The following is a 27,823-nucleotide window of genomic DNA, read 5'->3' as shown; positions in this document are numbered from 1 at the left end:
ACCAAATAGCTCAAATGAAAGAAGAATCTCTCTGTTTCATCATGGAGAAAATGTTTGTTTGCAGCTTGTTCCGTTCTTCATTTATCTGAGGTTGAATAGAGGCTAGTTTCACCACAAAGAACACTTTTTTATAGAAAGCTGAGAAAAATGCATTTTTGGGAAAGTTATAATTTTGCCTTCAATGACATAAAAGACATCTGAAAATGTATTACAAATGTTATTTTATTGTAAAATAAACATAAATACAAAATGCAGCAAAATACAACTGGACGGCTGCCATGGGACCCCCCAATACGCCTACATGCTCTCCTGCTTGTGTGTCCCCTGGCACTGCCTGTAAATTATAGAAGTAATATAATCTATGATATGTTTTATATATAATATTTAATCTATAATATAGATTTTTTTGTTCTTGCCTCTTTTTCTGCCAACAGACGGTGTTGTAGAACTGCGTGGGGCTCGCTCTTCTCTCAGGTCTGCTCCTGAAATCACAGGATCATGAGTGATGGTTTCACTGATAAATCTGTCTGAATAATCAGTGGGTTCCTGACGTTAACTTACCTCCATCGCTCTGGGACAGGGAACAAGATCCGCGCCGCTCACTCGGCAGCCACTCCTCAGAGTCTGGGTCTGAAAAGTCCGTCTCTGAAGTGTCGTCGCTGTATGCATCCAGATGGCCAGTGGATGCCTTCTTCTCAGACGCACGGGGGAGACCTGGCGGCGTTCTTTAGCCTCTTGGCCGGCCGAGGCAGATGAATAAACGCGCTGATGGTGGACTCGCTATCAGTTTCAGCGAGTTACTGATTTCTCACGCTAAAGTTTAAAGTTTCTTCCAGCGTCTGCTGGCAAAACTGGCCACTTGATCCCTCAGTTTTTTGGGGGGCATTTTGTGCCGATACTGAATATTTTAGAACTTTTAGCTTAGATTACCTCCATTCCAGCGTCTCCACTTCCTGCTCTGATCTCAGTGGCTTTGATCTACATACCCGACTGTTCTGACTACATATCCCAGAAGCCCCAAAATTACCCACAGGGAGCGTGAGAGCGCCCTCTTGTGCCAGCCACCGAAAAACACTTTGATGTTTATCTATGTCAATGGCACTCAATGAGTTAATAAAATTACCTTATTTAAAATTTGTAGATTTCACTCAAAGATTCATGTTTGGGTTTAACTCAAGAATATTGATCATTTCAACCCAAATACTCAGAATAATGATGTCCATTGATTTTATTAAGTAAGAAAACTCAGTATAACTGTTACATTAACTCGGCCCTTGAATTTATTTTTAGAGTGTGCCAGTTACATCATTTCACCATTCAGCTTAAAAGGATCAAATAGGATTTTTGTATGAATTGCCCAGCCCTTTTTCTTCTTGTAATCAACAGGTTAATAAGCTTTAGGCCCTTTTTTCTCAAAACGTTTCATTCAACATTACACTCATGGATGACTGGAGGACAGGGTCCAAAACTAACTTTTTCACCGGCAAGTGAAATTTTTTACCAGCCAACCAAGTAAAAAATGGCTTTTAAGTGTTGTAATTTGCTATCAGTATTATTTAACATGTCATTTGGGTCTTGTATGCGATTCTCAATCAATATTTTAATAGTATGCACTAATACTAGCAATAATGTATGCTAAAATATGAATAACTGCTTCAAAAGTTAAGTGTAATATTTGGGTTAATAAATTCTGTGGTATTTTACTACAGTGCAAAAAGAATCTTTCAGAGAGGAATTTTACCTGAATCACTGACTTCAGTTCAGTGCAGCACATGAGGAAAATCCTCATCTTCAGATTGCACAAAGATAGTCAAAATGCAAGATGACACAAGACTACATATTTTTTTAAATAGCTTAATCTGGTTTTGTTATATTCCATATTAACTTAAAATTACGTTAGAGATATAAAACAGAAACCTGAGGAGCTTCTAGTGCCCTGACTGCAGAGGGAATGAAGGATTTTAGATGACGCTTTTACAGACAGGTCAAATCACAACGGTGTCCTGATGGATAGAGAGAACATTCAGTCTAAAGGACATGACCAGAAGAAGCCAGAAAACTCTCAGCCTTATGAAGGATCTGCTAAGAGGATCCAGATCTCTCTGATTCACACCAAAAATCTTAGACCAGATTCTGTGCTTCACTGAGAGGCTGTGAAACCAGCAGAAAAACAAGAAGACTCTGAATAAAAGATATGGCAGGACTGAGAAACGATTCAGAGCTTAGCTCTCTGTCGCCCCCTCCTGACAGTAAATATCTAAATACATGGCCAAATACTGGAGTGACCCAACAACCTCAACATTTTCACTGTGAATGATGAACTCTCCACGTTTCTCCCTCACGTCTGCAGACAGCGATCAGCTCCTCAGTTTTTAATGATTTTTAATCTGGGCATCAACAGGTTTAAGCCCGATTAATCTGATTAATCACAGAATTTCAGTATAATTGCGATTAATTACACTGTTTTTATTGCATTTTAAAATTCCACTATTTTGCATTTTCAACTGTTTTGTGTCATTTTTTATTTTCCCCCGTCTTAAACTAGAGCTAACTGACTTCCTGTTTAAATATGGACAGTTGTCATTGGTAGACAGAAGATCGCAGAAAAAGGAACTTGTTATGGTTGAAAATTAAATAAAAAATCATTAAAAAGGTTCAGATGACTTTGACTTCCACTGAGACAGTAAAGCAGACGATTCGTCCTGATTTAGAAACAGGAGTGCACTAATGCTGGACCTTGATTAATTGAGATTAACTAGATGAATCTTGACAGCCTCGCTTTAAATCTAAAGTTTTCATGACATAGAAATAAAATGAGGTAGAGTCTTTCTGTGGTCTGACTCTGGGCCTTGGAGCAGGGACAGCAGAGCTGTGTCATCACAGACTCTAACATGGTAGCTGCTCTCCTCAGTGTCCCTGATAAAGAGGAGGGGGAAGGACGCCCCCTTGTGGTGAGCCTGTGGATGTAGTTAGGGAGTCTGATTAATGGTTGTTTACAGACAGAAGCTGAATCTCTGAACCCTGAACCCTGAACCCTGAACCCTGAGCCCTTATGGACTAACGGACTGATCCTGGAAAGGGAGTGAATGAGGCTGATGAAGCAGGAATGGGACAGCCCTTTGTTTTTGTTGACAGTCGGCATCACGCAGAGTTTAAAACAAAGATAAAAACAAGCATGCCTCACCTACAGACCTGTTCTGAAGGCTGTTTAACATATTTTACAAGAAAATACTTCTTTTTTTGCACTTTCCATGTTTTTGGTTTACAATTTCGCTGTTTTCACTTCACTGTTGTAAGATTTGCTAGCGGGCATTCCCCTGTCATACGTCACAATGCAATGAACTATGGGTAATTCCCTCTCGCTAAGTCTGCAGAGATGCCCGCTCACAGAAAGGGTGCATGAAGAGATCCCTCATGCTCTTTATGATCTGACAGTGGGACAGCCCTAAGCCCTCATGGACTCAGCCTCAAAGTCAGTGAGTGTGTGAGTGTGGACACTGGGACTGGGCCAGCCTCTGAGTTCTGTTGGTCAGAAACTGATAATCCTCAGGACTAACTGATGAGGCAGGGTAGAATCATGGATCATTCTCTCTGTTTAAAGGGAGGCTGCATGCTGTCAAAGCTGATGAATAATCAGCAAACAAGAGAGGAGCATGAGGCTACAACATTAGGGTCCCTGGATAACTGGAAGAGAAGCTGGAGGACACGGCTACACTGGTCTAAGTCCAGAACCACACATCTGGTCCAGGACCAGGGGCCTTCCTCATGTTTCTGTGTTTCAGATGATCTCTGACACCGTCTGACCTTCAGAGGGGAGAGTTTTCAGAAAAATCATGTTAATGCACCGTTAAGAAGGTCTGCATCATTCATTCCTTCAGTTTTAGAAGGACTCTTATTGCTGACTCTGACCTCCTGATCCAGAGAGGACATGGACTTCATTCCTCTCCAACATGCTGGTAGATCCCCACTACACATGGACCTTTGGATTTAGGATTTATGTCTGTCTATTATTTTTAAAGCATTCTTATTACAACTTTGGAGGCTTTATGCCTTCATGCATGCAGTCAGCCTGAAATCCTGCAGGAATGAATGCTGAAGTCTCTGGATCTTTATGTGCAGCTGAGGATGTTGAGAATCAGTTTTCCACCACAGTCTTGATGTTTTTAGAGATTTACTGACTCTGAGTCTGCTGCTTTCCATTAAAGATGTCTGACAGCTGTGAGCCCAGGTACGTCTTATCAGGTCTTTCTTCTGTGTGTTTTTGTGTGTGTTGTGCAGTAACAGGGCGCCATTTCAGCATCCAGAGACACCGGGTCCAAAGTCCCTGAGTCCAGAGTCACCGGGTCTAGAGTCACAACCTCTCATTGTGTTCCGTCAGGTGGATCAGTTGCGTGAAATGCAAGCAAGATCTGCCATTTTCGAACGAATCAAAATTGCTTCCATTGATACACAGGATGGCATCTCTGAGCAACCAACAGACGCCTTCAGAGAGATCGAGTTCATCGGCTCCAGAGGCAGACGCAGTAATGTAAGGGACACACACCTCAGCCCCCCCCCAAATCCCTCTGGTTAAGACCTGTTCATGTCAATAAAACAGTCACTTTACTAAACTAATAACCAAAGTGGGCATCCCAGACCACCTCTGTATGCAGCCCACCACCCTGTTTAGACCATGCATTATCAGAGATTTATTCCAATACTAAGTGTTAATCTTTAACGATCTGTGTGGATCCACGCATTGACTACTGCAACTCATTACTGGCAGGCCTACCTGCATGCACAGTTAAACCTCTGCAGATGATCCAGAATGCAGCACGTCTGGTCTTCAACCAACCCAAGACAGCACATGTCACGCCTCTTAATCTCTCTACACTGGCTTCTAGTTGCAGGTCGCATTAAATTCAAAACTCTAATCATTGCTTACAAAGCAGTAACTAAAACTGCTCCTGTTTACCTGGAGTCCCTCATCCAGGTCTACACTCCTTCTCGCCCACTACGCTCAGCCAGCAAAAGGCGCCTGGTACTTCCAGCGCATCAGGCTCCTAAGTCACTAGCTCGACTCTACTCCTCTGTTATCCCTAAATGGTGGCATGAATTACCCAACTCCATTCGATCTGCAGACTCCCTCTCGACTTTCAAGAGAAAGCTAAAGACCCAGCTCTTTAGAGAACACTGTGCACTTAGTCAGACTATTCTCTACTGCTGTCTCCAGTGGTTGAATGAGTCTCAGCCAGACTATTCTCTACTGCTGTCTCCAGTGGTTGAATGAGTCTCCCAACTACAGTTGACTCGCACTTTCCTGCTCTACTTCTGGGATTTTTTGCCCAGCTCTTTGTGAGTGGCACAGCACTTGGAACTTGGTAATTAGTTGTTGTGAAGTGAAATGGATGGCGATAATGAGAAATCTGACATTTTGCTTGTTCCATTGTTGGTGTGTATAAAGAAAAAAAATCGTATACTTTAGGTGCTTTCCCTTAAACACTGCATGTTAGCACCTGTGTCCAATTGGACATGAAGCACTTTTATGGCATTTACCAATGTTGTTTCTTCTCGTCTGGATCTTGCTTGTGTTGTTGTTGCTCTTGAATGTGCGTTGCTTTGGATAAAAGCATCTGCTAAATGACATTGTAACATAGTAACCTTAGAGGGAACAGTCTGAGAGTTCAGACTGATACTGAGGTGGTCTGGGAGGTCTTCATCAGGTCTGGACTGGCTGTGTAGATGTGACATGTACTGGCACACATTAAAGACCGCCCTTCCAGCTGACCTGATCAGCTGAATTCTGCTGGTAAACTAAAAGTGTGGCTTTATTTAGTCTGTCCATCTTCACTCAGGGTGATGGGAACTATGGCTCATGTTAGAGATCTAGATTTTGTCTCCACTGGGTATCAAGAGACAGTCTTTCAGCTCCCAGACAGCTCTTAATTTGGTACCAGTTTGTCTTTTTATACCTTTAAAACAACAACAATGGAGAAAAGGAAATATTCTCTCAAACAGGAGCTCTCAGAACCAGCTCATCTGTGAATGCCACATCCTTCCTTCCTTGTAGCTCCTTGTCTTGAACTGAGTTGTCATTCTGATCCAACCAGTTCCCCACAAAATCTGTTTTCTCAATAGTATTTCAGTGTTTCCTTTAAAAGCATGTTTATGACACCATAAGGGAGAAAAGCTGTGAGGCACCACTAGCCCCTTAGCTGGTGTCTCATTGGCCCCCATTCATTCTTCTTATCAGCATCTAGAGATACCAGTCGCAGTTTGTTGCATCAATTTTCCTCCTGCATTTTCCTGCAGTTTCCCTTCTGAGGGTCTGAGAGTGTTTCCTGCATGTGTTTTTGGCCAATCACGACACAAGCATATTAGTATCAAACTAAGTTAGACAGAAATACTGATTTTATTTCATTTTCTTTTAATGTCTGGCCCCCAAGGCATCAGTCAAGAAAAGCTTGACCTTGTGAAAATGAACATGATGACCCCTGCTGTAGAGTACGGACGCACGTATTAAAGGACAGACGCTTGGTGTCTGAATGGGCACATTAATGCCAAACATTGACAGGCGCTCTGTCTCTCGCTCCTCTGTAGTTTCTGCGTCTGTCATGTGACTCGGACCCTAAAGAAGCCTACAAACTGATAACAGGTCTTTGGAAGCTCCCTTCCCCTAACCTGGTGGTGTCTGTGGTCGAGGGGGAGGGGAGGGAGGAGATCAAACCGTGGGTGAGGGACTTCCTGAGGAACGTTCTGGTCAGAGCCGCTCAGAGCACAGGTAAACACACTTTCTGTATGTTGGTCATGTGATTATGAACTTAGTAAACGATTGGCCCCTGTTCCCAGGTGCGTGGATCCTGACAGATGGACTGAGGAGGGGCGTGGCCCGCTGTGTGGGAGAGGCGGTGAGGGACTACAAGGTGGTGGCCCCAGCTCTGTCTCAGAAGGTGATGGTGGTGGGCGTGGCTCCGTGGGGAATGGTTCATAACAGAGAGCGGCTCGTTAACCCTCAGGTAAGCTGGATGTGCAGTTTGTGTTTTTAACTCAAAACAGAAACACATCAGTACACTGAGAAATAACAGACATGAAAGTTTAAAAAATCAGATTACTCTGATAACATTTATTTTAATTCTTAAGCAAGTCAGGAGGTGAAACCTTGTATCGCTTTGAGCAGTTCTTCTTCGAGTCATTGGCAGCAGATATTTCCTGTTGAAGGACGTTTGGTTTATTTTTCTATAACCTTATTTTACATCCTGTTGATTCAAAGTTAGTGAAATGAGCGATGATCCAGATCTTAATCAGGTTTAGATAATCATGAGAGCAGCGTGGGGACACAGGTGTGTTAAAATGATGCTTGATCTTCTCCTGAATGTTTGCTACAAATCAGATCTGAATTTTCCGGTGTTTTATGGTTGTCATCTGTGGCCTTAAACTGTGTATTTTTGGCTGATGTAAGGACTCAAGTTACCAGTAATCTGGATCATTGGGGATTGAGTTTAATACCTGACAAGGTGTCCGAGGCAGCTTACGCTTGCCAGTCCCCATTTTGCACCTCTTCTTTTTTGGATATACAGTCGCTAGAAAAAAGTATGTGAACCCTTTGAGATTTCTTCTATTTCTGCATAAATTGGTCATAAATGTGTTCCGATCTTCATCTAATTCACAACAATAGACAAACACAGTCTGCTTAAACTGATACTGCACAGAAAATGATATGTTTTCATGTTTTTATTGAGCAAAACATGTAAACATTCACAGTGCAGGGTGGAAAAAGTACAGTCATGGATGAAAATGTTGGCACCCCTGGAATTTTTCCAGAAAATACATCATTTCTCCAAGAAGTTGTTGCAATCAACAAATGTTTTTGGTATACATGTGTTTATTGCCTTTATGTGCATTGGAACAACACAAAGAATCCGAAGGAAAAAGACAACACTGACATAATTTTACACAAAACTCAAAAAATGGGCCGGACAAAATTGTTGGCACCCTCAACTTAATATTTGGTTTCACACCCTTGGGAAAAAATAACTGAAACCAATCTCTTCCTATAACCATCAACAAGCTTCTTCCACCTCTCAGCTGGAATTTTGGACCACTCTTCTTTTGCAAACTGCTCCAGGTCTCTCAGATTTGAAGGGTGCTTCTTCAACAGCAGTTCTGAGATCTCTCCATAGGTGTTCAATGGGATTTAGATCTGGACTCATTGCTGGCCACTTCAGAACTCTCCAGCTTTGTCTCCAACCATTTCTTGGTGCTTTTTGAGGTATGTTTGGGGTCATGCCAACAGTCTGTGGATATCCCCTCGAGGGGAATATCCACAGACTGTTTGAGGAATTGCAGAAGAAGGATCCCATGCTGTCCAGCTACATTGACATGGCAGCTTCTGAGTCAAAAAGGATGCAGGCTATCCATCCTGAAATCTCAGACACGCTGCTGTGGGATCCTGTACACCCCCAACCTTCCTCTTGCTTGACATCCAACCCTCGAGATTCCTGGACAGAGGTGGTTGTCTAAGGGGGAAAAGGCAGGGGGAAATGGTTGTGCTCCCCCCAACTGCTCTTCCTCAGCAATCACTACACAGCGCTTCAGGATGAGGGTCCGGATGGTCCTGGAGAGGATGGTGGAACCTGCATGGACCCTGGCCAGCCACGAATCGATCCAGGAGGCCGCCTACCCGTCCCTGCAAACTGCGCCTCGGACAACACTAGCACTGTCTCCTCTCCTCCTGTCTCCGGTGCTGTCACCCTGTCCCTCCCTATGGCTGGGGCTGACGCTGCGTCCTCTCCGCCTGCCGCTCCAGTCTCCTCTCCATCCCCTGTGTTCTCCTCTCCTCTTGGATGTTTCATGTAAGAGTTATGGTGACTTCCTGTCGAACAGCATTATAGCGAATTGCTCGCCATCACCACTGAGGTGTCCTTTGATTAAACATGTGATTGTTAGGGAAAGATTTAATATCTCAACTGAGGCCTTTCCTTCCAAATCTGAGCTTGACATGCTCAAATGACTGAGAGAAGTGAAGACATGGCTGAATTGATTGAACTCCTTTGTCATTAGGGCGCGCTGCTGTAATGTATTTACACTTAGTCTGGTGTCGTACGAGGACATGGTCTTGCATAAGACTTATGAAGAACAAAGGATTATGTATAAAGAAGAAACAAGCAGCTTTGTCAGGCATGAAAGTGTTTGCTCTCCACAATACAGTAGACCAAGTTTGGCCCAATTTTGTGGCCACGCCCACTGAAGGACGGTAGGCGCACGACAAAATGTGAGATCTTCATGTTCTCTAGAATGAGTATATAAAATCTGATTAAGTCCCTAGGAGGCTATGGTTGAGATACATTCCCCTCCAAAAGTATTGGAATGGTGGGCCCAGTTCCTTTATTTTTGCTGTAGACTGAAAACATTTGGGTTTCATATAAAAAGATGAATATGAGACGAGAGATCAACATTTCAGTTTTTATTTCCAGGTGCTGACGTCTGGATCTGATGCCAACTTAAGAGATAGCTTTCTTTGTAACGGAACATCACATTTTCATGTGAGCTAAAGTATTGGAACAGATATTAAAACAGATTAAAGTGAATCATACTTAATTTTTAGCTGCAAATCTTTTTCTTGCAGTAACTGCATCAATCCTGTGATCCTCTGACATCACCAAACTTTAGCATTCTTCTTCTGTGGTGCTTTTCCAGGCTTTCACTGCAGCCTCTCTCAGTTGTTGTTTGTTTTGGGGGTTTCTCCCCTCAGTCTCCTCTTTAGCAGCTAAATTGCTCTATAGGGTTTAGGTCTGGAGATTGACATGGCCAGTCTAAAACCTTCCACCTTTGCTCCTGATGAACTCCTTTGTTGTTCTGCCAGTGTGTTTTGGTCATTAACTTGCTGCGTGATGAAGGATCTCCCCGTCAGTTTGGTTGCATTTTCTTTAAACTGGCAGACAAAATGTTTCTGTAGAGTTCTGAGTTCATTTCTGCTACCATCATGTGTTACATCATCAGTGAAGACTAATGAGCCCGTCCCTGAAGAAGCCATGTTAGCCCAAGCCATGACATTACCTCCACTGTGTTTCACAGATGAAGTTTGTATGTTTGGGATCATGAGCAGATCCTTTCTTTCTACAAACTTTAGTCTTTCCATCACTTTGGTAAAGGTTTATCTTTTTTTGTTGTCCAGTGATGCAGTCCTTACATTTACAGGTAAGAAAATGGAATGGTACATTATCACAAGCTTATGCATGATCAAACACTCCAACAGTCCTTTGTGTACCTTAATCCAAATTCTAGGTCTTTGTTGACATGCATTTTTTTTGACACTTTTTATTTGGGCTATTCAGAGGAGCCAAAGAGGTAACTATTTACATCCAGATAGAAAGGGATACAGAAAAAGAAAAGAGAATAATAATAATGAAAAGAAAAAGGAATTAATAATAATAATAACTATCCTGACAAAAGTGGCATTTTTCATCTTGCAATTAACAAATGACAACAATCATGCATTAAGGAAAAAAGGGACATGATCGCTGAAAAATTGCTGAAACCAGTGCTCCCTCACTGTGCAGTGTTCACAGAATCAGGTCTCACAGGCTTAACATATTGCACCCACTTTGCTCAGTGCAATTTAGATTTTTCCAGTTTTAAATTAACAGAAAAAGTAATCTGTTCCGTCTTGTAAATCTCTGTTGTCACATCTATCCAGTTATTAATTGTAGGTTCAACAGGTGCCATCCATCTTTAGTAAGAGCCTTCTTACCTGCAGTCAACAAAACAGCTATCAAATAATTATCAATACATTTTATTTCTGAAGAGATAATAAGATATAAGGTTTTGAAATCAAGGGTATTTTGGCCTTTAAAATATCTTGTATTGTTGTATGTATTTCTTTCCAGTACTTCTGTATTTTTTAGCATTCCCAAAAATATGAAAATGGTTTGCATTTTGACAGCCACATTTCCTCCAACACTGAGAGCTGCCATTGTCATATTTTGCTTTCATATGTGGAGTGGTAATAAAACGGATAACATTTTGGCAGCAAAATTCCTTCCATGCATGAGATTTTGTACCCTTCCACTGAAAGGAACACATATCCTGCCATTCTTTGTCTGTTATCCTCAGAGTGCTTTCTTTCTCCTATCTTTCCTTTACATACTTTGTGGAGTTATTGTTTAGATTCTGAAGGCTTTTATAGAACTGAGAAATAATGCCTCTTTTAACATCAGATTTATATGCATTCACAAACAACTGGATAAAGGCTTTACTGGCTCCTCTAGTCTCTTTCTTTTTGTTTTTCTGGTTGTAATAATGTCTTAATTGGAGGTACCTAAAGAAATCTTGCTGTTCCAGAGAGAAAGTCTCCTTTAATGTCTGAAAACACATGACCTCTTCTCTCTGAACAGTGTTGCATATAGCTGTTATACCTTTACTTATGCAAGATTTTTATCTATTATCTAAATTATTTTGTATGAAGTCAGAGTCATAACCACCAACTTATGATTTTAATTTCATCATCTAATTTGTGTTCTTTTATTACTTCTTTCCATTACTTCAAAGTAGATTTTAGCCAGGGATTTTCTAGTCTGTTTATGTAACTACAGGTTTTTATCTGGCAACGCTGCCTGTATATGAACTTTAGTAATATGTTTTTAGAGATGGTAGACCCCATCCTCCCTTATCAATACAGCCCTCTGCTTCTCCAATCCTCTGGTTAGTTTTATTCAGTTTGTCTTTAATATCATCTAGCTGACGATTGTTCTCTTTCCTGAAGTCTTTTATCTCCACTAGAATCCTCTCCAAATTCATTTTCGATCTTTCACTGGCGTTTTGTCTTCCACCATCCTTCCCGTGGCTAGCATGCATCTTGACGCCTCGGGTTTCTTCATCCTCCACAGGCAAAACCTGTGGATACTTCTTACTTCTTTCCCTTGTTTCCATATTTATCCTGCAGTCAATAAGTTTGAGGAGTAAAAATCAATGTTTTTACTAGGATGCAGGATATTTAGAATGCTGTTGAAGGACACAGTGCTCATAGGCTGCAGTCTGTGGTAGTGGCAGAACCGGAAGCCATTAAAGGTTCACTTTTGTGTCATCAGTCAATAAAACTTTGTCCCAGAATGTTTGAGTCTCATCTCTCTACTTTTTGGCAAATTCCAACCTGGCCTTCCTGTTCTTCTTGCTAATGAGCAGTTTGCATCGACTGGTGTAGCCTCTGTGCTTTAGTTCATAAAGTCTTCTGTGAACAGTAGACGGTGATACCTTCACTCCTGTCCTCTGGAGGTCGTTGATGATGTCACTAACAGTAGATGGTGATACCTTCACTCCTGTCCTCTGGAGGTTGTTGATGATGTCACTAACAGTGGATGGTGATACCTTCACTCCTGTCCTCTGGAGGTTGTTGATGATGTCACTAACAGTAGATGGTGATACCTTCACTCCTGTCCTCTGGAGGTCGTTGATGATGTCACTAACAGTAGATGGTGATACCTTCACTCCTGTCCTCTGGAGGTCGTTGATGATGTCACTAACAGTGGATGGTGATACCTTCACTCCTGTCCTCTGGAGGTCGTTGATGATGTCACTAACAGTAGATGGTGATACCTTCACTCCTGTCCTCTGGAGGTTGCTGTTTTTTTTTTTTTTTTAATATTTTATTTTAACTTTTAAGGTTAAAGAGTACAGAACACACAACAACACATTACAAAACAACAAAAATAACCAAAACCAACAAGGCAATTAGAAAAAAAAAAAAAAGGCTGGCCAGTATACAGTCACATAAAACACCCTACAATCTGTGTCACAATAATGAAGCCTGACATTTGAGGTGAAACGACTCAAGTGCACGATGCTAAGCAGACAAGGTCTCTCTGGATTAGGAGTGATATGGTACAGTGCCAAGAAAGGACCCCAAATGTTCTCAAATCTGTCTTTTGTATTTGATTTGTATAACTGTAGTCTTTCCAGTTGAATGACATACAGTAAGTCCTTAATCCAGTGTGAGAAGCTTGGTGGTGAGGTAGATTTCCAGGAGAGGAAAATAAGTTTTTTAGCAACCACCATTCCCAGGTGAAGAGCCTTCTGTATGTCGTGTGCCAGTCCCAGAGTCTCTGTAGAGCGTCCCAAGATAGCCAAGCACGTATTGGGCTGAATGTCTTTGGAGTAGGCCTTTGAGTAACACTTAAAAATTGACATCCAAAAATTAAACAAAACAGGGCAAAACCAAAAAAGATGTGCTAGCGAGCCTTCAGCTGACTGACACCTATCACATACAGAAGACACTGATGGAAAGATACGGTTAAGTTTTGTCATGGAGTAATGCAGTCTATGCATCACTTTGAACTGGATTAGCCTGTGACGTGAGTTGACAGAAAAATGGTGAACGTGAGACAGTGCTTCTATCCAAAGCTCTCTGGGTATTTCTATATTCAAAGCTGTGGCCCAGGCTTCTCTGATATAATCAGAGGGGACCTGAACAGTAAAATAGTCCACAAATTTTGATATAAGCTGCCTGGAGTCTGGAGGGAGCAAGAGGACGCCAAGGAAGGAACTGGGTTCAGGGTAGGATTCAAAATTTGAGCAATTTTCCTTGACCTAGTCCCTGATCTGGAGATAACAAAAAAAGTGCGACTTTGGAAGATTAAACTTGGTACTTAACTGAGTGAAAGAAGCAAAGTTTCCATCAATGTATATATCTATGAAGGTCCTTATGCCTTTATCCCTCCAGACCTCAAACACCCCATCTAGCTGTCCCGGCTTGAATGAATGATTCTGGCATATGGGAGCAAATACAAAGTCACTAGGAGTTCGGTGAGCCACACTGATTTGGTTTAAGATATGTAGGGAGTTATTCAAGATAAAATTTTGTTTAATTGTTTTATCAACAAGTGCAGGAGGGGAAATTAAGAGAGCAGGAAGAGAGGAGTTTTTGGCAGCATAGGCTTCAAGCTGTAACCATGAAGGGTATTTCTCAATCTCTGCCTCCCCATTTTCCAGTATGTGAGAGCTCGTGAGTTAGCTGCCCAGTAACAGTGTTTAAAAACAGGAAGTCCAAGGCCCCCCTTTTCAAGGGGTTTGTGTAGGTGAGCTTTGGATATTCTATGTGATTTATAAACCCATACAAATGGCAATATGATAGAGTAGAGTTGTTTAAAAAAAGATGCATTTAAGTATATGGGAAGGTTTTGGAAAAGATAGAGGAACCTAGGTAGGCTCACCATCTTAATTGCATTTACTCGTCCAATCATGGATAGGGGCGGTAATCTCCAGCTCTCAGTGTTAATTTTAAGTTTCTCTATAGCTTCAGTGAAATTATATTTATAAAGGTAATTTGGATTCCTAGTCAGTTTAAGTCCAAGATAGGTGAAACACTCTTTCACTACTCTAAAGGGCAGTTTATGCAAGAAATCTTTACTAAAATGATCAGTTAAGGGCAAAAATTCACTCTTGTTTCAATTTATGGTGTAACCAGAGATTTTCCCAAAAGCGTTAATGTAATCTAGGAGGGCCGGGACAGAAACTTCTGGGTCTGACAAACAGACGAGCAAATCATCAGCGTATAAAGCAACACAAATCTCAGTTCTGCCCAGCTTAATCCCTTTGATGACTGGGTGCTCCCTGATGCCAACTGCTAAAGGTTCCAATGCAATGTTAAAGAGGGAGGGGGACAATGGGTCCCCTTGACGGACACCACACTGTAGAACAAATAGGTTGAATCTGTCACCATTTGTAAGAACAGAGGATTTTGGGTCAGTATAAAGGATCTCAACCCACTCTACAAATGTGGGGCCAAATCCAAATCCATCTCTTGAGTGCTGTGATTAAATAGGGCCAGTCAATCATGTCAAATGCTTTATGAGCATCAAGAGATAATAAAGCACTTCTTTGATTTTTGTTACTGGTGGCGTATAAAACATTTAGTATTTTGCGCACATTGCAGAAGGAGTACCTACCGGGAATGAATCCGGTTTGATCTGGATGAATAGTTTTTGAAATGTGTTTTCCCGGTCGGATTACTAACACTTTTGTTATTATTTTTAAATCACAATTTAGTAAAGCAATGGGTCGGTAACTGCCTGGATCTGTTTCGTCTCTGTCTTTTTTCAACAGAACACAAATATTTTCTTCAGCGATAGAAGGCGGGAGCTTATTTTTAAAAGCATCCTGAGTCATTCTTAACAAAATGGGTGTCAGTGTCGGTCCAAAAGCTTTATAAAACTCAGGACCGAAACCATCAGGCCCAGCCGCCTTTCCTGTGGGGAATGTGTTAATAGCTTCCTGTAGTTCTGATGTCAACTCTAAATCCAACTCCTCCCTGGATACCTGATCTAATTTTGGAAGGTGAAGTGAGTCAAAAAATTGATCGAGCGTTTCTTGGCTAGCTGTTGATTTTGATGTGTAAATCTCCGAATAAAATTCACTGAATCTTTTATTTATGTCCTTGAGATCTGTAAGAATCTGACCAGATTTGGATTTAATCTTATAAATAGCCCGTTTTCCTTGTTCACCTTTTAATTGCCTTGCCAATAGTTTCTGTGGTTTATCACCAAACTCAAAATGTCTCTGCCTAAGCTTGAGTAATACGTGATCAACTTGTTCTCCCAGTATGGAGTTATATATTCATATCTAAGCTTAAGGATGTTATTGTAATCTGACTGAAGAAGAGAACTTTTGTAAACCTGTTCTGCTGTTAATAGTTCTTTTTCAATCACTTCTAGTCTGGCTTGTTTAGCTTTCTTCCTCGTTGCTTCATATGAAATAATCTGCCCTCTGATATATGCTTTGAGGGTTTCCCACAGTATTGAGTCATTCACTTCTCCATTATCGTTGGTCTCAAGGAATTGTGAAATATTTGTTGTAACGTATTGTTTGAATGCCTGATCTTCAAGTAGTAGTGGATTAAATTGCCAACTATGTACTTGTCTAGCAAGGGACAAATTAAGTTTGAGACTGACAGGGCTGTGATCAGATATTATCATGCTACGATATTTTATATGATCTATGTTTGAGATTAATCTGGAGTCAATTAAAAAAAGTCAATTCTTGTATATGGTCGATGCACATGTGAATAGAAAGAATATTCACGATCTAAAGGATGTTGTAATCTCCAAATGTCCACCACATTTTTTGATTTCATTAAATTGTTGTTAGCTGGCACAGAAAGAATCTTAGGTGATGGTGCAGAGGAAAATCTGCCAAGATATGGATCCAGATAGCAATTAAAGTCACCCCCAATTATTATATGGCTTGAATTATTATCTGGGATTAAGTCGAAAACTTTCTGAAAAAAGCTGGCTCATCTGTATTTGGACCATAGATATTGACCAGAATAATGGGGAGCAAATTTATTGATCCGGATAATATAATAAACCTGCCACCTGGATCTATTATAGAAGACTGGAAAAGAAAGGGAACAGTAGGAGACTGTAAAAGGAGACTGATAGACCTGTGAAATCCAATTAGCCCTGAGTAACCTTTGGTGAGTAGCTTTAACATGTGTTTCTTGAAGAAAAATGATATCAGATTTAAGTGATTTCAAGTGTGAAAAAACGTTGCCACGTTTAATCGGATGACCCAGACGGCGGACAAAGACATTGAATCTAATATATTACTCATTTTCTGTTCAAAGGTGTACACAGAAAGTTAACATTGACAATACAACTGGCAGCCAGAAAATCCTTAAAAAAAAACAAAACAAAACAAAAACACTAGACATGTGTGTGAACAAACCCCCTAACATGTGCTTCCCCAAACGAAGCAGGGTGTCCCTCATCAATATCTGGGATCACTGGACGAAGAAAGCTAAGAAAAACTCCTCTGACCCATAGCCCCTCCATGGCTCAAAAACTGCAAAGCAGTTACAGTTACAATAAAACAAAAACAAAGCGCCTTGATGGAGTCCTGAGTACGTTTAGACTCTCCATATTTAAGATCTTAAACTAACGATCATCCTTCAGAGTTTTTGATCAACAAAGTTCTTTGCCTCATCTGGGTTGCTGAATATTTTTACTTTCCCCGGTGATGAACGTGAAGCTTGGCTGGGAAACGTAGAGAGCGCCGAATTTCCTTCTCCCTCAGCAGCTGCAGCACATCACGGAAGCCCCTCCGCTGCTCCATTACCTCTGCGGTGTAGTCAGGAAAGATTAAGACTATTTTGCCTCCGTACTCCATCTGATGTTGCCTCCCGAGCCGCAGAATCTTCTCTTTCTCTTGTGAATAATGCACCCGTGCAATGATCGTGCGTGGCTTGGAGCCGTCCGGTGGTTTGGGCTGCTGAGTGCGGTGCGCCCTGTCAATTACAACTGGTGCAGCAAAATTCCCATCACCAAGCAGCTTTGGAATTAAGTTGGAGACGAACTCGGTTGGCCTCCCGTTCTCTTCACCTTCGGGTATGCCAACAATTTTTATATTGTTGCACCTCGATCTCCCCTCCAGATCCGACAGTTTGGCCCGCAGTCGTTTGTTTTCTTGCTGCAGCTCCATGACTGAGGTCTCCATAACTTGAATCTGCTGATCATGGTCCGCAGCTTGATTTTCGGCCTCTCCGCGAGTGCTTGCTGGGCGGATAAGATGTTCTGGAAGTTTTGCTCAAATTTGTCAAATCTTTCATTAAAAGACCGAAGAGGCTTTTTGATATTTTCTGCCAAATAAGAGGGAGCTCGTCTTCTTCCTTGTCGTTCGGCGGGGTCGTGGCTAAAGGCTTCTTGCTAGCTTGATGGCTAGCGGTGGCTTTGGCTAGCGAGCTAGCCTCTCCCTTGGACTCTTTTGCAGACATATTCACTCTCTATTTTCGGAGAGAAACGGGCACCTAATAAGTTAGGGTGGAGAAAGAGTCTTTTATCCAAATAGGCGATCTGACTATCCAAACTGAGTTAAGCCACGAGGAGCCCAGGAAAACACGTCTACTCCGCTCTCATGTCGCCAGCACCCCCCCTCTGGAGGTTGCTGTTGATGTCACTAACAGTAGATGGTTATACCTTCAAAAAATAGGTGAGTTCAAACAAAGAGTGCTTTTTCCGAAGTTGTGTTTCATATCTAGATGTACCACCTGGAAATGGAGCTGAAATATTGATCTCTCATCTCACATTCATCTTTTGAATGAGATGTATGGAACCATCAGAATACGTATATTTTTGCCACAAACTAACAATCTGCCAAATTTATTGAGCTTGGGGCGTGACAAGGACTCAGAATGGCAATTTTTTTCCATAAAGTAAGAATAAATAAGAAATAAGAAAAATCAACTACAGATGCAATCTGTCCTCGCATTGAGGTCAGTGCTTGGGCCCTGAATATCACATTGACACCAGTTTTCAGAGCCTTAACAACTGTCATTGTAGCTCAGGTTCCTCCATGTCTCTGTTCTTTGCTGAGAAGTTTCTAGACCTTGACTGGAGTCTGCCTGTGCCAAATTAAACTGATTAGACATGAACATTGAGTGTTTTTGGTAAGACTACGCCACCTGCTGGTTAAGCAGTAGACACACAGTGAGTTTGAGAGATGCTGCTCTGTAAGTGTACGGGCAGTTAAAAATAGTTAAGAGAGTTAAAAACTCAGACACTGTGCAGCACGTCGTCGTAAGTCTTGTTCATCTTATACTACAGAAACATTAAAGCCCACACCTCTCTATAGAAGGCCTCACAGCTGACAGTGATAGAGCAGAAACCAAGCCATGAAGACAGAGGAGCAGCAGATTCTGAGAGATAATAGACCTGGTCCACCCTCCCTGATCACAGTCAGCTCTCTTTAACGCTCTTCTCCATGCTCCTGTAAAAGATAACAATGGAGATGTTGCTGTTAGAAATCATGGTTTAATTGCTGTTAGTTGGATTCGCTGTTGCTGTGTAAACCTGTTAGAACCTGTCTCTGCACAGCCAAATGATGTGGTGCTGTTTTAAAGCTCCACAGTTAAGTGCATCCACTAAAACGCTGTAAATAAGTCTGAAGGCACAGCTGTAATGCTCCTGTTATTGTACACTCCTCACAATAGTGGGAGTCATGGTGTGCAGAGACCCTGAGCCATTACACAGCTATTTGGAGAAAAACAGCCCTAATGACAATAACAGCACAGCATTAACAGAGTGAAGATTAGTCTACTGTCTGTGAGAGCTCAGGAAACAACTCCAGCTCTGTGTGACTTTAAATTAATGTGTAAATAAGGTTGATAAATATGACTTAGACATTACTATTACCAAGCCATAACCAGGAGTTAGATCAGTCTGAGACTCTCAGCTGCTCTTTATCCATATGTGGATCTGTTATACATGCCAAAAATTATGAGTGTTTTGGTTGTTTCCTCCTTTGTTTGGTGAGGAATCTTTGTAAAGGTGCTGCTTCAGGGAACACATTAATATTGCCTTCATAATTAAACACACTGTTAGTCATTCTGAATATTTAACATGGACCGTCAGAATCTGTTCCTGATGTGGGTGGGAGTGGACAGCATGAGTGGAGGGTAATGGTCATAAATCCAGCGGGAGTGGGATTAAGACAAGATTTCTATGGAGGGCTCTACTGCAGAGCTCAGAGGCAGGATTGATGATAGGCACAGATCTGGGGAAGGCTACAGAACCATTTCTGCTGCTCTGATGGTTACCAAGAGAACAGTGGCCTCCAGAGTTCTCTAATGGTAGAAGTTTGGACCAACCAGGACTCTTCTTGAGCTGGTCACCATCAGGGGAGAAGGACCTTAGTAAGACCATCACTGCTGCCCACCACTGATCTGGGCTTTCTGGTAGAGCGGCTAGACAGACCTTTCCTCAGTGCAAAACACATGAAAAAATTCCATCTATAGAGAAGTGTGAGCCTTTCCAGGTCATGTTCAATCAGTTTAATTTAGCACAGGTGGACTCCAATCAAGGAGTAGCAACATCTCAGCAAAGATCAGAGAACTGGAGGAACCTGGGGGCGTAGCAGACATCAGACATTTTCAGAGTAAATGACCCGACTGTTTTCTGTTCTCAGGGCAGCTATCCTGCTCAATATTTCGCCACAAAAACATCCAGGGACTCTTTCTGCCTTGATAACAACCATCAGGCCTTCCTCCTGGTGGATGATGAGAGGGGGGGCAGTTGGGGAGGAGAGAGGAGCTTCAGGACCAATCTGGAACACCACATTTCCCTTCAGCGCACCGACATCCAGGGTGAGACTGAGGAGCGGGGAGTAATGTGTTCTTTCATAAAGTAACTGAAGATAAATGACATTCTGTAGAGCAGGAAATACAGCGATGGTTTGATAATGGTGATTTTTTAAATGAAAGTACCCATGAACTGTTCCTGCATCACTGAATTCACCATAAGATAAGAAGTTATGATGTTAGATCATTAAACTTTAAAATCAAACATCATCAGATCTGTTTGTTACTACGGCAACAAAAACAGCGATCCAAAACATTCAATACTGGGAAATGTATTGTTTTTAGACGTTGCTGCCAAGAGTTTTTCATGAATTTTCAGTAGACGACTTCTTCTTGTGCTAAATACAGAAATCCCGGTGGTCTGTATGCTGATCTCAGGAGACTCCAGCATGTTGGAGGTGAGAAACTCTGCACACATATCTTAGAAGAGTATTTTCAGTTTTAGCGTTAGTGCATTGATTTTGACTCAGAGAGGTTTTTAATGCCCCCGTCCTCCATGTCCACATTTCCTCTGTGTCCCAGCGGGTGGACTCATCTCTGAGGAAAAAGATACCCTGGTTGGTTCTGGCTGGTTCTGGTCCAGCTGCAAACTTCATCACTGAGCTGAAGACCGATATCTCCTCTGATCCCTACTTGTACTCCAGAGCAGTGGACCTTGGGCTGCGGGACAGGGTCTCTGAGAAGCTGAAGAGACACTTCCCATTTGAGCATGTGGACCGTCTTGTGGGCAGCGTGAGTGTTTCTCTGTTTTTGTTTTTTATCATGTATAAATGCATCCTGTCCTCTATCTCTCTTTCATATGTTGATCTGTTTTCATGTGTGAAATGAATGTCATTGACTCTTTCTGTGTTCAGGCTCTGAGCATCTGTAAGCACAGAGACCTCATCACCGTGTTTCATGGAGAACTGGACGGCTCTGAGGATTTTCAGTCTGGTCTGCTGAGTTTTCTCATTGAAGGTGAGTAAATAAAGAAATATTTATGGACTTCTCCTTTCTAACGTCATCAACAAGGATCTCAAGGTAGATAAAAACATAAACACATACATGCTGCCAGCTTTATCATCTGATTAAAGACAGCAGTCAAAACACACCGCCAGTCCTTTAAATGAAGACAGTATAAACTCTGCCACCAGGGGGCGATCAAACAAACTAGAAATGCCTGTATAAAGGTGTGGTACTCTGATATGGTGTGAGGAAATGATTCAACAGAACAGCCTTAAAACTGGGATTCAGATGCATGTCTGAAATTTGGTGGGCTGATGCTGTAGTCTGTTCTGTACTATGATTGATATCTTCATCATACAGGGGCATACCACAGTGAGAGAGGGAGAGAGAGAGAAGGAAGCAGCAGGTGCAGCTCTGAATCATCAGTCACCATCTAAATGACTTGGACTGATGCGGACCAAAAATAAACACGGAGCAGAGTTTCAGAGTTTGCTTGGAACAACATGAGATCCATTTTCTCCTTTAACCTGTGAAAACTTCAGACAAAGACAGATTCAGTGTGCTGAGGCCTGTTATTGTTCTTTGGAGCTAAAAGCCTCCTGTGGTAATAAGCATTTTCCTACAAACACTGAGAGTGGTGCCTCTGGGACCTGTGCATGGTTAATGTTAATACCAATGTTACAATAAGACTGTGTTACATAAGTTAATAGATACACAAATTAAAGGATCTATGTATTCACATGTATGTCTATGTGTTCATATGTGCAGTCAAAAAGCTTTGGTTCGGTGAAACCAGCGATTACACCGTGGCCCTCAAACAGGCCATGGCGTGGAACAATGTCGACATCGCCAGGTCAGAGCTGCTAAATGACGACATCCAGTGGAAGGTCAGAGGTCAACATCCAAACAGTCTGATCACTGTGGTTAATGATTGAAGGTTCCAGGTAATCAGAGTTTATGAGATCATAATCAGAGGAAATAGGGAGTCTACTTATCTGATAGTTAGGCTCAGGAATCATTTATAATAAAACCTGCTGGTAGAAAGAGTCTGCATGGTTTTAGCAGACTGCAGGGTTCTCTCCAGGTTCAGGTCTTTGTGATCCACACTGAGACCAAGCTCTGCTAATGTGGAGATTACTGGATAGATAATACAGTTCATATTCAGCTGAGACAGTCAGCTGTTTAAGCCTCCTGACAGCAGATGGCTTTAAGAACATCTGTCTTTGGTCTCTGGTCTCTGCTCTCTGGTCTCTGGTCTTTGGTCTTTGGTCTTTGGTCTCTGGTCTCTGGTCTTTGGTCTTCTGCCTCGATTCCTTCAGTCTCTCCATGGGTCTGGTGGGAGGGGCTTATGCTGAAGAAGAAGACTGAAGCCCTTCAGGGTCACTGATAATAGTCTTTTGTATTTTCAGACTGCGGACCTGGAGGACTTGATGACGGACGCTCTGATAAAAGACAACCTGGAGTTTGTGCGTCTGTTCTGTGAGAACGGTCTGAACATCCAGGAATACCTGACCTATGGTCGTCTGGAGGACCTCTACTCTTCTCTGTCCAAGAGCTTGCCTGCCTACAAACGTCCCAGCAAGCATAAGAGGAGGGCGGGGCTGACCAGTGAGACGACACAGCAGAGGAGCCAAGACAAGGTCACGCTGTCTGAGGTGAGGATGGGGAGGCGGAGCTTCATATGATGTTTCTAATCAGAATCAGAATCATTTATTGTCATTGTACACAAGTACAACGAAAGTCGGATGGAAAGTAGTTCCATCCGGTGCAATTATCATAAAATATAGAAACTGCTCTGGGTGCTGTTCTCAGTCTGTTAGTTTTGGTTCTTATCGTCCTGACCCGTCTTCCTGAGGGTAGCAGTTGGAACAGGTGATGTGCTGGGTGGGGTGAGTCCTTCAGGATGCCCAGGGCCTTCCTGTGGCAGCGGGACCTGAACAGCTCCTCTAAGGAGGGGAGAGCACAGCCTGGGATTTTCTGTGCTGTGTTGATGACCCTCTGGAGAGCTGTCTTCTCCTGAGCAGTGCAGCTGAAGAACCACACTGGGAACCAGTATGCCGGTACACTTTCAATGGTGCATCTGTAAAAGGACACCAGCAGCTCCTTGGCCATGGCGTTGCTCTTCTGGACGCTCAGGAAGTGGAGTCGCTGCTGTGCCTTTTTGATCAGCGCTGTGGTGTTGGTTTTCCAGGTCAGGTTATCATTCAGGTGCGGGCCCAGGAACTTGAAGTCTGAGACCCTCTCCACACAGTCCCTTTAATGTGTATGGGCTGAGGGTCAGATCTGTTTCTCCTGAAGTCCACTATTGTTTCTTTAGTCGTAGTTGTGTTGAGGACCAGGTTGTTGATGCTGCTCCGTGATGACAGTTTTTGACCTCATCCCTGTACGCAGATTCACCTCCCCCTGAGATGAGCCCGACCACTGTCGTGTTGTCGGCGTACTTCACGATGGAGTTTCCAGGGTGGGTGGGGGTGCAGTCATGTGTGAGGAGGGTGTAAAGCAGGGGGCTTAGTACACATCCTTGTGGGGAGCCGGTGTTGAGGCTGAGTGCTGTGGAGAGGTGGGGCCCTACTCTGACTCTCTGTGGTCGGTCGCTGAGGAAGTCCTGATCCAGAGGCAGGTGGAGCGTGGGAGGCCGAGGTTGTTTAGTTTGGATACCAGTCTGCTAGGGATGATTGTGTTAAATGCTGAGCTGAAGTGGATGAAAGAAGCCTGGCATAACTGTTTTTGTTCTATGTGGGTCAGGGTGGTATGGAGGGCTATGGCGATGGCGTCCTCTGTTGATCTGTCTTTCCTTAACCTTAATTTAACCAGGCTAGGCCCATTGAGATCAAAGATCTCTTTTTCAAGGGGGACCTGGCCAAGAATGGCAGCAATGCAGTTTCAAAATCAAACACACTCAAACTCACACAGTATATAATAAACAACAGGTACACTGATAATAAAACATCAGCTAAAGCAGTGGCATACAGACAATTTGATTTCAAGAGTTTTCACTAAATATTTAAAAATATTCGGAGACACCAGGTTCTGCAGTTTAAATTCAGTCTGCAGATTGTTCCACGCAAAAGGAGCAGAAAACCTAAAAGCCTTCTTTCCCAGCTCAGTCCGGACTTTGGGAACAACAAACTGCACAAAGTCAGACAAATGCAATCCATCCTTCACGATCAACAGAGAGGAAAGGTACTCTGGAACGCTGCCTAGAATGGCTTTATAAATGAAGACGTACCAATGTCCAAGATGACGCGTGCTTAAAGAAGTCCAGTTGACTTTAGGATATAAAGAACAATGGTGAGTAAGAAATCCACAGTTAGTGACAAATCTCAGAGCTCCATGAAACACACTGTCCAGCATCTGCAGACTCTTATCTGGAGGGCATTTGATTTCTTTAGGGTGCCAGAGATAGTGGTAAACTTAGTGAATATGTATTTCAGAGATGTTAGGATGTGTATTAGTACTGCAAACTTTACGACAGGCTGGCAAAGACTAGAGGTAGATAATATGGCAGGCTGCACAATTTCCCCTCTAGCCTTCACAATGGAGATGGAAGTCATTGTTAGAGCTTCCAAGTGGGTGGTAGGAGGGGACAGATGGCAGGATGGGATGCTCTTCCCACCAATCAGGGCTTACATGGATGACATGACGCTGGTCACCACGACAGTGCCATGCACGAGAAGGCTACTGGAGAGGCTAAATAAGATTCTCAAGTGGGTTAGCATGAAGATCAAGCCTAGCAAGTCCAGGAGCATCTCAGTATCCGGTCAGTACCAGTGTCCAGGAGTTGTAGTTGAGACTGAGGTCTTCTTTTTCCCCTTTTTTGGATTTTTCTTGAAGGAAATTTCTCCTTCTTTCTCTCAAAGGCGTCCTTGACCACCCATCTTCTTTGTTTTCACAGGTTTCAACAAATGTTGTCAACTTAATTCTGAAAAACACTACAAGTCAAAGATATAACCTAAAATTGCCTTTTTCTTACTACTAACTGCTCTGGTTGCCCGGCAACATTTCCAAGGTCCAAACTTTTTCATTTTTTGCTGAATTAATTTCAGAAGAATCCTGAACCTGTGTCGTCCTTCTCATCAGTAGGTGGTGTGTTCTGTGGCTGGATCCTTTGAGAACCGCTGCTCTTTGTGTTTCATGTTTTATCTGATGCTAAAATTAACCTGCATGATTATGAGGTTTGAAAACTTTAAAGTTGGGTTGAGGAGAGTGGGATCTCTTCAAGTTTCATATTAAATCAGGAATAATGTAAATGTCTTTAAAATAACCCACTGTTGTGGTGTGTAGGTGTCCCGTCTGCTGTCGCACCTGACCGGTGACGTCTGTCAGCCGTTTTACAATCATCAGGGTCAAGACCACAACACTGGCGCCAGGGAGACGTGCAAGGTGAGGAAGAACCTGAATTACAGCAGGATTGTGTCCAATTACAGGATTCCTGCACATCCTTGAAAGTCTTAGATTTTGAAATGTAAGGCCATAAAAGTCTGATTTTTACCAGTGAGAGCTCTTCAGATTTAGAGGGAGTTTGACTAAGGCCTGCCCTTCTCTGGCCAACTTTATATAAATAATTCAACAACAGCAGAAAGTCGATGCTCTCAACAGTATAGAGGCATTAAATGAAATCCTCAGATTTGGGTGTTTATGACCAAAAATATGCATATTGCCCTAAACGTTTGTTCTCTAATAAACAGTTAATTAATTCAGAAAATGTATATTTTTGTATTTTTCTATATTCTTTATTGTTATATTGAGAATGAAATGGATGAATTGTGATCTACTGAGATATTAAATGGAGTTGTTGGCCTGAGTATCATAACTGAATCATGAGACCAGAGAAGAAGCACGGCTTTCATGGATGTGATGTAAATCATGTTGTAATGTCTGATTTCTCTCCTGCAGAAAGAGAATTCAGAGAAAAATGATTCCTGCCCCTCGCCGTGGTCAGATCTCTTCATCTGGGCCGTCCTACAGAACCGCGCTGAGATGGCGAAGTACTTCTGGGAGAGGGTGAGACATACCTGACTTAAAGATATGATCACATCTGTGTTACATTGGTGTTACATAATAGTATTTTTACCAACTACTATCATCATCTAATTTACATTATTAATACTGGACAGTGGAAGATAAGGGCAAACCTTAGAGAAGTCACTTGTTGGTTTACTTAACTTTTCTTTGACTCCAGTCATGCTGAAAATGCTAGAAACAGAGAGGCAGGTCTTCATTCTCCTGGGTTTACTTCTTTACACCAAAACACCTCCACAGTTCCAGCACACGTCAGGCTTAACCAGAACAAAAGATGCTGCTTTAGCTAGTCTTTAGACAGTCTCAAAAGCTCTAAGGCCAAAGATTCATCTGGCATGGACATCTTGTTTCTAAAAATTCAAAAGGAATCTCTTATAGCTCCATTAACCAGCATTATAAACACCTTGATATCAGAAGGCGTTTTCCCAGACTCCTGGAAGCACTCGGTCATCACACCAATCTTTAAATCTGGCATTCCCACCATAACTAGCAATTACAGACCTGTAAGCATTCTTCCAACAGTCTCTAAGGTAATGGAAAAGCTGGTGTCAGAACAATTCATTAAACACTTGGACAAGAGCCCATTCACCCTCCACTCAATGCAGTTTGGCTTTAGAAACACCACTCAACAGCTGTTTGCTTCCTCCTGGAAAATATAAAATCAAAGCTGGATGCTGGTGGAGTTGTAGGTGCTGTCTTTATTGATCTGAGAAAAGCATTTGATACTGTCAATCATCATATTTTGCTGTCCAAACTGTTTTAGCTTTTAACTATTTTAACTTTTCTGTGAATGTTATGAGATGGTTCGAATCATACCTCTCATCAAGGACTCAGTGTGTTGGAGTACACGACTTGAAATCAGCATCACACGACAACAACCTTGGGGTTCCACAAGGGTCAGTCTTGGGCCCAGGTGATGCAGTTCTGTATGTCCATGCTAAAGACAGACAAAGGAATTGACTCATGCCATGACTAATGTGTATCACTGGCTTGAGAGCTCTCAGCTGCATCTCAACATCTCCAAAACTGTTTGTATTAACGTCTCAAAAGAGCGAACAACAACAGTGATCCTAACATTTTTGTACAGGGTAAAAAGATCGAGGTGGTTCAAGAATTTAAATACCTAGGTGTCATTTTGGACTCTCAACTTCACTTTAAACAGCAGGTAAAAATGATTGTGAACAGAATGAAATTGAGCCTGTCCAACTTCAGATTTGTTAGAAACAACTTAACCCCTGAGTCGGCCAAGTTATACTTTGATGCAGTGATTATGCCACACATGTCTTACTGCCTGACCAGCTGGGCAACTGCCTGTAAAAAAACCCTGAAGCCAGTTGAAACAGTCTGTTAACAGGCTTTAAAAGTTTTGGATAAGAAACCTAAATCGTACCACCACTGCCTGATACTGGAAAAGCATGAGCGTCTAAACTGGGACAACACGTTAAAATATTCTGATTCTGTACTTGTCTATAAAATCTTACGTGATCAATCTCCACCACCACTTCAAGAGTTTGTAAAAAGAAACTCGAGTAGATCAACCAGAGCAGGCCCTAGAGGTGACTGCGTTGTACCACTTCGAAAAAGGGCCTCTGGTCAAGCAGTGTTCTCATTTTGCACGTCCCAGACCTGGAGCCAAATACCAACTACAATACGTGAACTCCTGACCCTGACTTCCTTTTCCAAACACCTTAGAGCGTGGCTGTTGGAAAACCAGATCTGTGCTCATAACTGTGTCTAATTTTGTATGTATGTCTA

General features: G+C 42.3%; 1 protein-coding gene across 8 annotated transcripts in view; it reads left to right on the top strand.

Moving 5' to 3' along the window:
* The window catches only part of LOC121503372 (transient receptor potential cation channel subfamily M member 4-like), an 85,071-nt gene that overhangs the window by 16,462 nt on the left and 40,786 nt on the right, over positions 1 to 27,823 (top strand). For 5 of the 8 annotated variants that reach the window (XM_041777736.1, XM_041777738.1, XM_041777735.1 and 2 more), the window contains exons 4-15: positions 435 to 474; positions 4,279 to 4,528; positions 6,580 to 6,760; positions 6,829 to 6,995; positions 19,930 to 20,107; positions 20,450 to 20,499; positions 20,624 to 20,833; positions 20,956 to 21,058; positions 21,815 to 21,933; positions 22,456 to 22,701; positions 25,331 to 25,429; positions 25,943 to 26,050. In XM_041777736.1, coding sequence (XP_041633670.1) covers positions 435 to 474; positions 4,279 to 4,528; positions 6,580 to 6,760; positions 6,829 to 6,995; positions 19,930 to 20,107; positions 20,450 to 20,499; positions 20,624 to 20,833; positions 20,956 to 21,058; positions 21,815 to 21,933; positions 22,456 to 22,701; positions 25,331 to 25,429; positions 25,943 to 26,050 — 1,751 coding nt within the window. Of the gene's footprint in view, positions 1 to 434; positions 4,529 to 6,579; positions 6,761 to 6,828; positions 6,996 to 19,929; positions 20,108 to 20,449; positions 20,500 to 20,623; positions 20,834 to 20,955; positions 21,059 to 21,814; positions 21,934 to 22,455; positions 22,702 to 25,330; positions 25,430 to 25,942; positions 26,051 to 27,823 lie in introns of all 8 variants that reach the window. The other 3 variants (XM_041777740.1, XM_041777741.1, XM_041777739.1) reach the window with 3 other exon arrangements.

Source organism: Cheilinus undulatus, linkage group 21 (assembly GCF_018320785.1).
Source record: "Cheilinus undulatus linkage group 21, ASM1832078v1, whole genome shotgun sequence".
Taxonomy (NCBI): domain Eukaryota; kingdom Metazoa; phylum Chordata; class Actinopteri; order Labriformes; family Labridae; genus Cheilinus; species Cheilinus undulatus.
Note: the sequence above shows the minus strand (reverse complement) of the source record. Positions and strands in the feature narration are given on the sequence as shown.